The following is a 14,726-nucleotide window of genomic DNA, read 5'->3' on the forward strand; positions in this document are numbered from 1 at the left end:
AGACCACAAAACCTGGGATTGTGGGAAGAGGAACAAACACTATAAAAAGCTTTTCCATATTTAGTCGCAATATTTTATTTTTCGAGAGTCAGACTAAGAACTATTATAAATATACATTATAATTACTTTTATAAGTCAATAATAACTCTCATATTAATATGATAAAAAATATTTTTTAAATATTAATTTAAATTTAAATGATTTTGAATTTCGAAAAACTAAACATGATATAAAATATATATTTTGGATGGAAGGAATACTTTGTAGAACTTAATTACTTATAATATTTTAGAATTAACTCACCATTTGATTAGTTTCTTTAGTAAGTTTATGAAGGAGATAATATACTTTACATTAATTTCAATTAAAGTTAAATATATCTTATTAAATAAATGAGCTATATATATATTAATTAGATTGTTGTAGCATAATGGTTAATGACCCCTTCAGTATATATGTGATTCTCCAAATTGCATATATTAGAGAAAAAAATAATATATATTGAATTTGTGTTAGTATGGACTAATTTTATTTATGAATAAAGAAGAAGATTAATTCTCAAAATATAAAGTGGAAATATTAGTAATATATATATATATGGTGGAAAATCTTAGAGCATAATATAACGGTGGCGTGAATTGTTTTTGTCACGCCGTCCAAATAAACCCTTTCATCTAATCTGCCAACCCCACGCGTAATCATCAACAAACAATAACCCCCCACTAACCCCCCCCACCCCAAAAAAAAAATAAAAAAAATTCACACAATTTAAACTCATACTTCAAAAAATATATATAAGTTATATACCTTTTTAGTATTATTTTATTTTACACAATTAAATTGTTTAATTTACTATAATATATTAATTATATTTGCTTTTTATCTAAATTAGGGAGCGGTGATTAAACGTGACATTGTGGGACAAGGAGAGATAGAGCTAGGCTGAAAAAGTGTAAAAAAAGGGAGTAGACATGCTTTAACACACTTACAATTTATTGAGTGTATGATTTTAGATAGGAGGATATGAAAATCAATAATTAGGATACAAAGTTAGTAGGTAATCGAGTGTTGTCTTGTTTCCCTTATCAATATTATAATTCTCCTACTATCTTAAATCTTAATTAGTCTTCAATTTTATTACTCCTTTCATTTTAGCAATTTTTTAAGTTCAATTTTTCCACAGGACTATAAATTTTATATTCTATGCATCTTTAATTTAATATTGTAATATTCAGAAGATTTTTTTTTTTAAATTTTATGTCAAGTCAAAACAAGACAATTAGATTGAAATGAAGAGAGTATTACGTGTTGCTTCTGTTGCTAGCTCCGATTATCATATTAAATGTTATTAGTATTGTTCAATCTTTTTTCTATAATTTTCGACTCGACACGGCTTCTTCTTCTTTATATTTTCTTTTCATTTTGATTATATTGTGTTTTACTTGAGCCTAGGGTTCATAAAAAAAATCAACTCTCTATCTTCACAAGTAAAAATAATAAAGTCTGTATACACGTCATTCTTCACGAACCTCACTTGTAGGACACTAAATACTCGATGTTACCTTCTTGTTGTTATATTTAAAAAATAATTATAATTTGTATGCGAGTAATATTTTTCACACAATATATGCATAGCACTTAAAATAAGTTTTTACTTTTCCTTTATGACCAAATTATGTTGAAAAAATTCTGTCACAATCATAAATTCCATATTCTTTTTTTTTCTTTTGTGTGTGTGTAACCTGCTTATCACATACTACTAGTTAGCTAGAGTCTCTCTCTATATATTTGTATATCTTTCTCAACAACAACATTTCAACCAACACCTCATTTATCAACTCATTTCTAATAGAGCCCTCTCCTTTAATATTTTCTCCTATTCACTCACTCTTTCAACAATTAAATTTAATTTTCTCCCATTCTTTTGCTCTTTCTGATCAGCTATAGCAAAGGTTTAATCTCTGGTTAGTATATATCTTTCATCTTTAGTTCTTTTCTTGATGCACATGAATATGTGTATTTCATGTGTTAGCTAGTAATGAAAAGTACGAATTAGTATAACTCAGTAATTTTGATACAAATCTCAAATATTATTGAATATGTATGTATTATTATAAACGATAAAATTCATAAATTTTGAATTTTGAATTCAGTTTGGATTTTTTTTTCTTTATTAGGGGTTGAGAAAAAAGGCAATTGATTGATTTTTTTTGAATGTTATAACTCCCATTAGGTTGTGAAGTGAAAGTGGAATTTAATTTGATGCATATGGTTGTGTGTGTGTGAAATTAAAAATTTATATTTTCTGAAGGGATCATGTGTTATTGAGTGGAATGCACTCAAAGAAATCATTTCATATATATTTTTTTTCTTATACATATATTTATCTTGGAATGTAAATTAGTTAACACAAAGTCAACGTTTTCGGCTGTTTTCCTGTTGCCTAGCTAATAAATGATCATACAAACTACAATTATACTACTATTCATGCAACTAATTACGTCATTGTCTTATTGATCATTATTTCTTATGGATTCTCATGTTTTATTGATATCACTATATATTGGTATATATGCACTTATTGGAAATTACCAACCAAAATTTAAGGAAGAAAAATATTTTTTAAAAAATAGTTCAGTTTCCTTTTTAGTCTATTTTAAAATGAATAATTCATTTTTTAGCAACACTTTGATTTTACTTTTCACGTGGCAGTTTAAGATCACAAGATTATAGAGCATTTTGGTACATTTGACATAATTTTAATTTAAGATCACAAGATTAAAAAGTTTTTTTTTTCTTAAACTTCGTTCCAAGTTAAACTAGACAATTTTTTTTTTCAAACGAAAGAAGTAGATATTATTATTACGTAGTACTCTCCATTTAAATTATAGTGTAAGATCTGCGTACATCATACCCTTCCTAGATTTCAGTTGTGAAATTATAGTATGTTTTTTTTATATATATATATATATAATGTCCTTAACCCCACTATGCCTCTTGATGATGAGACTTGTGCTCACGAATGGATGTGAATGATGAGAAATCAAGAGAGGTGTAACATTCACTCTTTTGTGCAAATTGCAATATATTCAGCTTCACACTATTGATGAGAGGATTAAGTCATTTATTATTATTATTATTATTATTATTATTATTTGTATAAAAGTTGCTTTATGATATAAAGGAACTAGCATAAGAAAATATTATCCAACATAATTTATAGTAACAAGCCTTGACAAGTACTCACATTTTTTTTCTCCAGTCTTCTAATTATTAACTCTTTTATTTTATATTTGTGTGTAGAATTAATATAAAGTTGATCAATAAAATCAAGAATGGAGATGGACTCATGTGTACCTCCAGGTTTTAGATTTCATCCAACAGAAGAAGAACTTGTTGGATATTATCTGAAGAGAAAGATTAATTCCCTCAAGATTGATCTTGATGTCATCACTGATATTGATCTTTATAGAATTGAGCCATGGGACATCCAAGGTACAATTAACCTATATCGTTCTCGACTCTTTAAAAATATTGTTACACTCATGTCAGACACTACTTTTTGGAATATCTGACACACACTGTGTGATAAGTATTTTAACAAAACATATTCTTTATCATGATTTCTAACATTGTAACTTTGTACAGATAGATGTAAACTTGGATATGAAGAACAAAATGAGTGGTATTTTTTCAGCCATAAGGATAGGAAATATCCAACAGGAACAAGGACAAATAGAGCCACAGCAGCTGGATTTTGGAAGGCAACAGGAAGAGACAAAGCTGTTTTATCAAAAGAGAAAATAATAGGGATGAGGAAAACCTTAGTTTTCTATAAAGGAAGAGCTCCTAATGGAAGAAAATCTGATTGGATAATGCATGAATACAGGCTCCAATCATCTGAACATGCTCCTCCTCAGGTCAGTTTTGTGTATACCTCGACTAATTTTACGTAATACTCACTAGCTATAGATGTCAGATAACTTTATCCATCAAAAATATGATAGACAAAAAAAAAACGACCTAATAATTTTTTTTATGGTCAATGAATAGTAATTGGTAACTTAATTAATAAAAATAATAGCTTGCTAATAGGTTAAACAACAACAGTTTTGTATTCAAAAAAGTTATAGATACACATACACTTTAGCACATATATATACTTATATTATATTGTTTATAAAAGAGTTTTAAGTTCTACTAATTGTTTACACAATGAAGTGCTTAGTGTCCACTTTGTCTTTAAAGGTTCATTCATGTCTTTGAGTGCAATGAAAGAAGTGATGCAAATTGCAATTATGCAACTTTACCATACTTTTTGAATTAATTAAAAAAAGGACAAGAAGTAGTCAATTGTAGTGGGAATTAAACAAGTAGATAACTCCACTAATGGGTTCTTAACTTAGGAAAAATCAAATAGTATTATCATTACTACTCCACCCCTTTAATTAGCTAGCAAATCACAATTGAAATGACTTTTACTTATGTAAAATGTAAAAAAAATATCACACTATTAGTGTACAATTTACATGTTATAGCACATCGAATTTCGCTATTTTGAGGTTAGAAATTTCACTTATTATGAAAACTACTAGCTAGAGTACTTTTAATTAAGCGACATGATATCAAAAGCGAGCTAGAGACCAATGTTCATATGTAGCAAAATTCAATAATTTTAGTCTAAATACGTATAAATTATTAATTTAAAACGATTAGATTGATTGCAAACTCATAGCCTTCATGATATAACATAATTTCTTTTACAATATCAGTGTATAAAATGTTAAAACTCAATTAAAATTTCTTTTTTTACAGGAAGAAGGATGGGTGGTATGTAGGGCATTTAAGAAGCCAAGTCCAAACAAGCAACCAAATTTGGATGCATGGCAAAATGCTTATTATATTAGAGGAGCAAACAGCACTAATTATAAACCTAATTTAGAAATCACAACTACTCCAATGCAACCTCTCAATAATATTAATGTATTCAACCAAACAACAAATTTCCCTCAATTCACATTTAATCCATCTCATAATCATCATGATTATCAAAATATGATGATTAATACTTCATCAACCCAAAATTTCTTTGAGAATCAAGTACTAGTTCATGAGCTCCCACAACTTGATAGCCCTACTATTTCAACAAGTTTTTGTACGAAAGATAATATAAGCCTTGGTGAACAGAGTTACACAGTCAATTACAACAATGAAGATGATCGTGGCGACGAAGAGAAGCATAGTAATGGGATTAATAATAACCAATTTTATGGTGATTGGAAGAACTTTGACACATTGATTGAACCACCTTCTCATATAAGCCACTTGCTTGAGTGCTTCCCAGATTTATAGTTTCCAAGAAGAAGAAAGTATATATTATGAAAATCTTATTATGAATATTAGATTTTTATTTTTTCTTTGGTTTCTAGTAAAGAATTTTAAGGAAAAAATGTGGGAAAGAAAAAGGCTGCTGCAAGGCATATGTGGCCTTATTATTAGAATTCAATTGTTCATCTTTCATTTAACTTGTTTTATGATGTTAACTGTGAATTGATGTTATTATGTATATCTACTGATCAAAGAGAGTTTTTTTTTTTTTTTTGGTTAAATTAAAATGTTTCTTCTTGAATATTGTTCTTTCAATTAGGGGTCTATTTGTCAAATAAATATTCGAATATGTACGTAACTACGTATGTATATAAAGATGGACAACTTTCACATATAGCAAACATAAAATTTATATTTGTATGCTATAGCAAAGTTTGCATAATTGCACTCCATAGAAAACATATAAATGTATAATTCGCTATATATATACAATTGAAGGGAATTGTTTAAAACGATGTGTAAAAAATGAGAAAGAGAAAGAGACTTGGGCAGAGAATTGTATAAAACAAAGTGTATAAAATGAATTGTATAATTATAAGTTTATAGAACGATTATATACAATTTGAATTTGTATAAAATGAGAAAGAGAGAAAGGCAAAAGAGACTTGGGCAGGGAATATACAATTGAATCGAATTGTATAAAACGAGAAAGAGAGAACTTATATACAATTTGAATTTGTATAAACGAGAAAGAGAGAAACGCAAAAGAAACTGGGCAGGAGAGTATTTTTATTGTATAATTATAAGTGTATAGGACAAAAATATATGTATTTGCATGTGTATATACAATTTTCTCTCGCTTTATACAAACAGAAACACAATTTATATAATTCGTTTCTGTTTGTATAAGCGAGAGAGGCGAGGGTGGCGAGCGAGATTAGGGAGAGTGGCGAGCGAGATCTGGGAGAGGAGAGAGAGGGGAACAAAAATGTATTTATACAATTTCCTCTCGCTTTATACAAATAACAGATTTTATACACTTGTGTTTTATATAAATAAAAGTGAGAGGAAGCGAGCGAGAGATGGAGCGAGAGAGGAGTGGCGAGCGAGAGTTTGAGGGAAAGAGGTGACTGACAAACAGTTTGCTACGGGACACAATTAAACCAAAGGGTGGTTATAGCAATTAATTTGATTTGTTAATTTGCCATTATATACAATTTTTTCTATAAAGATATACCATTGTACCAACTGGATTCAATGTATATGTTTTCGAACGGTATATGCATGCTAACTTTATGTGAAGTATGTGTAAAGAATATGTTTTATGGAGAAATCAACATCTAAAAATATACCATATATATGTCATATGTGTATTTCAGATATTTGTGTCTAAAAATTATTTCTTTTGTATATGTGCATAGCGAAATAGCCACTGTCCTTTTATATATATATATATATATATATATATGTATATATATATCGAAAATAGCATAACAAAATTTGTAATAGAGTGCGAAAGTTGCTCTATCTTCAATAAATAGAAATAATATCACTATGTTTTGGGCTAAACAGAGAAGGTGTGGGCTGCTTTCACCAATCCAGAACTGACATAAGAGGCCCAAATGTGATCTTAATCCAACTAAAAAGTATGTTACTTGAGGTCTTAATTATTATTTGATGGATACATTTCTATTAGCTAAATGTTATGTGCTTAAAAAAAAAAATGTTATGTTCTTATAAGTTATTTGAAAGAACTACATAATTACACATCATTTCACCATCATATATACTACAGCATTATTTATTTATACCTTAAAAATATTATGTATCTTGTCGCTATTTAATAGTTTCATACTATGTATTGAGGAAGATACATTTACATACATGTATTTTTGCTACAAGATAAAATAGGGAGGAAGGCGAGCAGTATTTGTTATGTATTTCAAATATATGCAAATCACACTAGATACACATAAATACATATATTTGGTTTGATCTACATGTATCTAGAATACCAAATACATAGAAGTGTGGCGAGCGAGATGGGAGAGAGAGAGCGAGATTTGATAAATGTATACATGCGAATCCATTTGAATACAACGTATCTAGAGCAAATTACACCTAATTTTGACCTCATGTACTCCGAGATACATGTTTTTGGACGTATTTGAACATATCTGGACACACCAAAATCTCGTAAGATACATAATATTACAAACTAAAATTGTGAAATCTAAGTAATTAACTCCTAAACTAGTGGGATTTATGCTAACTTTCCCTTATTATTTACCTGTCACTATGAAAATCAGAGATATACTTTCACCACTAAATACTAGTAACACAAACTAATTGTAGAGTATAACATATACTGCATTTCCATAAATTGATAATACAAGTTATTGACATACTACATTACAATTATTTTTCAGGTCTATATTAGAGATGATGATTTACCAAACCAAATGAAAACACACAACAGTATGATGATCAAGTTAATTTCCATGAGGCAGAAGGCGAACAGGTAGGCCATAAACTGGAACAGGAGAAGCATGGAACACAATCTTCTCATCAGGAATGTCCTTTTCAAGCTTAAACCTTTTCACTACATTGTGCATAAACACTAGTACTTCCAATCTAGCATACTCTTTTCCAGGGCACATACGCGGTCCTCCTCCGAATGGTACAAATGTAAAAGGTGCAGGACCACTTCCTTCGAATCTTGAAGGATCGAACTTTTCTGGATCAGAAAAGTACTTTGGATTCTTATGTGTCGAGTGAACTGACCAAAACGTCTGTAGACAATACAATCACATGTTAATTTTGTAAAATGAGGCGCATAAATGAAGCGCGTATATGTTAATGTGATGAAAATTTTGTACCTTCCACCCTTTTGGAATTGTGAAACCAGCATATGTAAAATCAGTGACTGTTTCCCTGAATGATCCTTGAGCTGGTGGCGTTAGTCTCAGTGATTCGCGAGCTGCGTTCCATGAATACTTCATCTTCTCAATGTCCTCCCACGTTAACAAATCCTCTGCTCCTTTTGACTTTGCAATTGCCACTTGCTCTGTCATTTTGGATTTTAATCATTATAAATATACATATTACCATTTGAATTATAAGCATGATGATTACCTCTGTAAACTTCATCATAAACGTGGGGAAGTTCAGCGAGGTACTTTAGTACACTCGTGACTGCACTACTAGTAGTCTCAAAGCTCGCGACTAACATTCCTATTATGTTGTTGGAAATCTCCATTTCACTCATGAATTGTCCGTCTTCATCAGTAACAAGTAGCATTTTGGACAACAAGTCTCTGCCTGATGTCTCTTGATTCTCTGTTAATTCCTTTCTCCTCTGTGTTATGATCCTCATAAGTTCATCCCTCACCATTTCCCCCCCTTTGATAGCGCGATTATAAGCTGTTCCGGGCAAATCAATAGGCATTGAGAACATCCCATTAGTAACAAGAGTAAAAGGATCAGCCAATCTCTTAATTTCTTCAGGATCAACGAGACTCATGAACAATCGACATGCTAAATCAAATGTGTACTTCTTCGATAAAGGGAAAACTTTGACTACTCTATTAGAATCCCAATTTTGATCTAAATGTTCGCGAGCCATTGCATCCATAAGTGGAATGTATTGTTTTAGAGCCTCAGGCTTAAGAATGTCATGAAGAAAACTACGTTTTAAAGCCGATACTTCTTTCAATGAACTCTCTACGAATTCAGGGAAAAGCAACGCCTTTTTCATCGATTGTGGCCACCATGAGGTGAGAAGTTTGTTCTCACTTGAGAACAAGAACTTGTTCCCTTGTGCACCACAAAAGAATGCCATTTTCTCTCCCATTATTGATGTTTGAAACACTTCGGCCGAGTACTTCTCCATCCTATCTTTGATGAATTTCTGAGGGCCTAAAACAGCAAACTCCATGTTTTCTCCTAACAATGGCCATCCAGAAGTTCCTGGTGGAAGGGTTTTACTACTCGAATCGCGTTTACGGAGGATGAACATTAAAGAGAGAGGGAGGAATAGTAGAGCTAATAGGTAAGGAACCATAACTACTTCCATATTATTATTTTTTTAGATTAACAAAATTTAAAGTGTTTTTTTGCCTATGTATTGAAAAAATGAATGAAGAAGTGAACATATATAGATGAAGTATGAAGTGAAGGGCTTAATCTTAATTGGTCAATATGACAACAAATAGGACAACTTGAAGGATATATGCCAATATGAGAATTGAAAGAATAATAAATCTTGAAATAATTGAATGGAATTTTGGCATTTGTTGTTGCGCTTTTAAATTAATAAATAAAAAAAGACAAGATTTATTCTCTACTTTGTCCTTGTCTATGCCTAAACAACAGTGATATTTTAAAAAGGGCAATAAAAAATAAGATTGAAATCAAAGGTCAATATTTAGACGGGAGGGTGACATCGTGAAATTTTATGGAAGAAGATGTTGTCTCCAATGCACCTTACAAGGCGCAAGGCGACATAATACTTGTAAGTCGCAAGTCTGCTTGCGCCTTATGAGGTGCATGGGAGCCAATGCCTTTCTCCTTACCATAAAAAAAAGCTTAGTCATTGTAGAAAAAAACGTTTAGTCACCGAAAAAAAACATTTAATCTTTTGTGGTGTGAAAATTATTTAATTGACAGACGTTGAAGCTTATTCATAAGTAATATAACTACTATTATCAACAATTTTAAGTTTAGAGAGTAGAAATAATTAAGAAATAGAAAGTAATGTTATAATGTATGAATTTACTTTATAATAGTATTGAGGTATCAATTGTATAAATGGGGAATACGTAATCGTAATTTGATGAATTGATACGTATATCAAAAATTAAATTTATACGATCATGTGTATATATATTTACAAAATTAACATATGAAAGAACTTCCTCCGTTCAGCTTTAATTGTCATGGTTTTCTTTTTTAGAGTCAAAATATACTAGGTGAGGATGAAATTCCCCAACCTCTCATTTGTTTGACTACTTAGTTTGCTTTGAATGATTCTATCACTCTTCGAAGTAGTTCTTGTGAGATGTTTCAATTTGTGTGACATATTTTGACGGATTAAATTTTGCCACCACGAACACAACTAAAGACTAAACGGTTTTTTTTTCCAGTGACTACACATTTTTTCTAGAGTGACTAAAGTCTTTTTTTTTCTTTTTTTATGGGTAAAGAGTAAGGCTAGGGGTGTGCTCGGTCAGTTGGGTTTGGTTTTATATAATATTGATTTTTGGTTTTTTAATTAAATATATTAATTCAATAACAAATAAATACGATTCGATTTATCGATTTTTGATCGTTATCAATTTAGTTTTTAATTTTCGATTTACCCAATAAGAAAACGTTCTTAAAGTATTATATGACTTCTCACTTCTCTAAATGATTTGATATAGTGAAACAAGAAAAATAATGAGAAATTGCATCAATAAGAGAAAATATAGTACGAGTGCTATAATTACATGTCACCGCCAAAACACGGTATGAAATTTCTTATGTTAATCAAGTCACATATCGTTACAAACTTGCAAAAGTTACAACCCACAATTACAAACTAAAACTAAAATCAAATAATCCAACAAGACTAAAACTAAAAATCAAATAGCTACAATTACAAACCTTTACTTTAGTCTTTAGGTTTTGAATAAACAGTAAAAACTAGTATAGCGGCCTAGTGTGAAATGGATAGAGTACTAATAATTTGATATAATTATAGTATATAGTAATATATTAAATTATTAATATCTCGTATTTAGGAAGGGTAAAGTAGTAATTGTTATTGTGTTATTGGGTTATATGTTTATCCAATAACCCAATACTAAAAATCGATATCGTACCAATAACCTAATAACATTTTCTTATAAACCCATAAAAAACTCAACAACCCAATAATATTTTTTCGATTCGATTTGTTGATCGATTCGATTTTTGCATAACCCCTGAGTAAGGCGTAGGCTCCCATGCGTCTTACAAGACGCAAGCTAACTCGCGACTTACAACTACCATATCATCTTGCGGCTTGTAAGGCGCATGAGAGACTGCACCTTCCTCCACAATAAAATTTCACGGCGTCACTCTCCTATCTTAATGTTTCCTTTTTGGTTTCAACCTTATTTTTTATTGTCCTTTTGAAAATTTCACTCAATTTTTTTTGCGTTTTTGGCTCTGAACTCAACAATATCTGGTTTAAATATTTTTTTTAAAATCATAATGCATTCTTTTTTAACTACTAGTTTCTGAGCACGTGCTTCGCACGTATGTTTCATGTGAATTTTTATAGATACGTTAGAATGACTAAAATTTTATGGAAATATATATGTAAATTGTAATGAATAATAAAATGTAACAATTACAAAATAAGAATAAAGACTTACGGCAATGAAACATTCATAGAAAACTAAATTAAGAAGTCTTAAAAAGAGAAAAAAAGACAAAAAGAAACAGAATATTTAAGAAAAAATACAATATAGACATTATTCTTATAAGATTGATGTATATATAGATGAAAATATAAGTACAAAATTAGTACATAACTCTTTGAGTTCTTATTGACTCCTTTCATATCCTATCAAAATTCAAGAGTCTTCATCATCTACTTTTACTATAGAATAAATATAATAGCCTAATAATCTTGGTAGGGATTTCTTGAGATAAAGAAGTTGAATTTATATAAATAGAATTGAAGGAATAGCAAAAATATCTTAAAGTTTTAGTTTAAATATTTGGAGGTTATGAATATTAAGAGTATAAAAGTAGAATAAGTAATTAGAAAATAATAATAAATAAATGAAGAATATGAAAAAAAAATTAAAGTTAGCAAATCATGTAGAAAGAACAACTAAAGTTCTTATCATGTAATTAAGCATCAATAAATTTAAATTTGTGAAGGTAGAGTCATTCTTTAATAATAATCAAGAGGACATTATCAATGTGTGTCTCCATTTTGTAGATTTGCACCCTTTAAATTATTAAATTTCGTTATTTATCATAAAGGATAATACTTTATCCACATCAATTATATTATTCATGAGAGGGGTTAAGGAAAAAGTGATAAGAAGAGGAAAAGTAAAGAAATTTAGGTAAAGATTTTTTTTTTTAAAAAATAATTATTATATACATATAGATTATAGATGATAAATATAAATAAATTAGATATTTAATTAGTAATTAATCTTAGGAAGTCTAAAAGTCATTAACATTTAATTAAATTTATACAATCAAATATTGAAATATTTTATAACAATTTAATTTATAGAAGGGGTAAAACCGTAATTCAACTTTCAACTTTTTTGTTCCTGCTTTTAGTAATATATGATAGATTGCTCCCTCCATTTCAACTTGTTTATCCCATTTTAATTTATACGAAATTTAAGAGCATAAATTTTTTTTTTGAATGTGGTCTGAGATTAAAACTATTCAATGTACTTATTCTTGAATTGAACAAACCACAAGATTAAATACATTTGAATATCTTTAATCTAAAATCAAAAAATAAATTTAATTTTATTTACTTTCTTAAATATTGTATCGATTTGAAGAGGATAAACAAATTGAAATGGAGACAGTAGCTCATAATTAAAGCAGAATGCATTAATTATGATCTTTGAAAAATATATATTTATACCAGATATTGTTAGGCATAGACAAGGACAAAGTAGAGAATAACTCTCGTCTTCGTTTATTTATTAATTTAAAAATATAAAAATATTCTGAGCTATTTAAAAAGGTTTAAAAATATGAAAAAGGGTTAAATAAATCCTTGTATTATTGAAATAATCCGCCCGTCCAAATCAATTTACACAACCCAATTTTAACTTCAAACAAAAAAAAACCTCAAATTGTAATGTAATTGCAATTTTTTTTTCTCGTTTCTTATTAAAATCAAGTATGTCATGGACAATTCAGCCTGCTCAGTTATTTTCTTTCTAAAAGAGAAATTACCTAAAATTCTTTGGAGCTTGTAGAACAAAAATATAACACGTTCTTTAGATTTTTTAGGTTTAAAGTTTAAATTAGGTCGGGAAATATTAACTTCAAACAACTTTTTTATTTATATTTGATTGGATACAATTGATACTTAATATATTTGACAGAAAGGATAAATGCATATTGTATTCATATGAATACAAATACATTTGTCACAAAATGTAAAAATAGTTTTTTGAATACAATAAATATAAAATACAAACTCTCAATTGTCTTTGATTGAATACAATTGATACATACTCATTTGTTTTAGAAATAATGATCTTCTTTCCTTTTTAGTTTGTTTAAAAAAGAAAGATTTTTTTTTGGGTAATACCGTAATATTTTGATTTTAGTTTTTCACGTGGAATGTTTAAGGCCACGAAATTAAAGAACAATTTTGTACATTTGACATAACTTTAATTTAGGACTATAAAATTCAAAAATCTTCTCTATTTTCTTAAAAAGCTTATTAAAAATGCTCTTTGGGAAACGAAGGGAGTAATACATTTGAATGAATTTCTTTTCATTGGCAGGAGGAGAGAGTTTGATGCTATAAAACCAACATACAGTGGTTTATTGTAATTTTTAAAAATGTTCTATAAATATGTTGACATTGTTGCCATGTTCCATAATTTTTTTCATTGTTGGGACTAGAAGTGAGCCAAAAGAAGTATTTTTAGACAAATAGATAAATAAGGGATATTTTAAAACGTTTTCGAATAGTTTAAAGGTATTTTTAACCTTTTTTCATTTAAAAAAATGTTCTATTGAAAAGGCAAAGGTTTAAGAACAAATATATATCCTACTCGCCATGTGAAAAGTCAAAAGTTAAAAAATTCTAAAAAAGAAAAGACTATTTTTATAAAAAAGAGAATATATTTCTTCCTTTATATAAACCTACTAGCTAATCCATGAAACATGCGTTGCACGTCCTAATTGACATTAAAAAAGTCAATTCATATCACATAAAATTATTCGATAGGAGGAAATATAAGAGATATTTTGAATAAGGTTTTAATTGTTGATACCAATAGCATATGTTTAATGTTGCACCTCTTGTTAAATATTTTTCGGCTAATTTGAAAAACTCCTTTCATAATAAGTATTAAATTTTTATTTTTCAATTAAATAAAAAAATATTTTTATGACATTCTATAAGGAATGAGCCATAAAATCATATAAAAATAAAATAAATATCAGGAGACAAAAATGGACTTTGTAGTTGCTATAAAAAAGGAATAAAAGAAAACGTTATTATTTACCTTTGCTGTGTTCTTTAAAAAAATTGTAGATCCCAACATATATTTTTTCTAAATTATCTTAATTAATTATTCTTTTGACTAATGGATGATAACTTTATTGATGTTATTAAGCTTCATAAAAAATGATCATTAGCGATAAGT

At 28.8% G+C, this 14,726-nt stretch overlaps 2 protein-coding genes across 2 annotated transcripts; one reads left to right on the forward strand and one right to left on the reverse strand.

Moving 5' to 3' along the window:
* The first annotated feature begins 1,819 nt into the window (after positions 1-1,819).
* LOC107022610 (NAC domain-containing protein 30-like) lies at positions 1,820-5,585 on the forward strand. Its single transcript, XM_015223206.2, has 4 exons — positions 1,820-1,964; positions 3,304-3,495; positions 3,649-3,920; positions 4,816-5,585. The coding sequence occupies exons 2-4, from the start codon at positions 3,336-3,338 to the stop codon at positions 5,350-5,352; spliced, it is 969 nt and encodes a 322-aa protein (XP_015078692.1). The 5' UTR covers positions 1,820-1,964; positions 3,304-3,335; the 3' UTR covers positions 5,353-5,585.
* Positions 5,586-7,752: 2,167 nt separating this feature from the next.
* On the reverse strand, positions 7,753-9,403 carry LOC107022868 (beta-amyrin 28-monooxygenase-like). Its single transcript, XM_015223447.2, has 3 exons — positions 8,464-9,403; positions 8,208-8,395; positions 7,753-8,120 (listed from the first exon to the last, which is right to left on the reverse strand). Exons 1-3 carry the CDS (start codon positions 9,401-9,403, stop codon positions 7,821-7,823), a joined length of 1,428 nt encoding a protein of 475 aa, XP_015078933.1. The 3' UTR covers positions 7,753-7,820.
* Between the last annotated feature and the right edge of the window lie 5,323 nt (positions 9,404-14,726).

This window comes from Solanum pennellii, chromosome 6, assembly GCF_001406875.1.
Source record: "Solanum pennellii chromosome 6, SPENNV200".
Lineage (NCBI taxonomy): Eukaryota > Viridiplantae > Streptophyta > Magnoliopsida > Solanales > Solanaceae > Solanum > Solanum pennellii.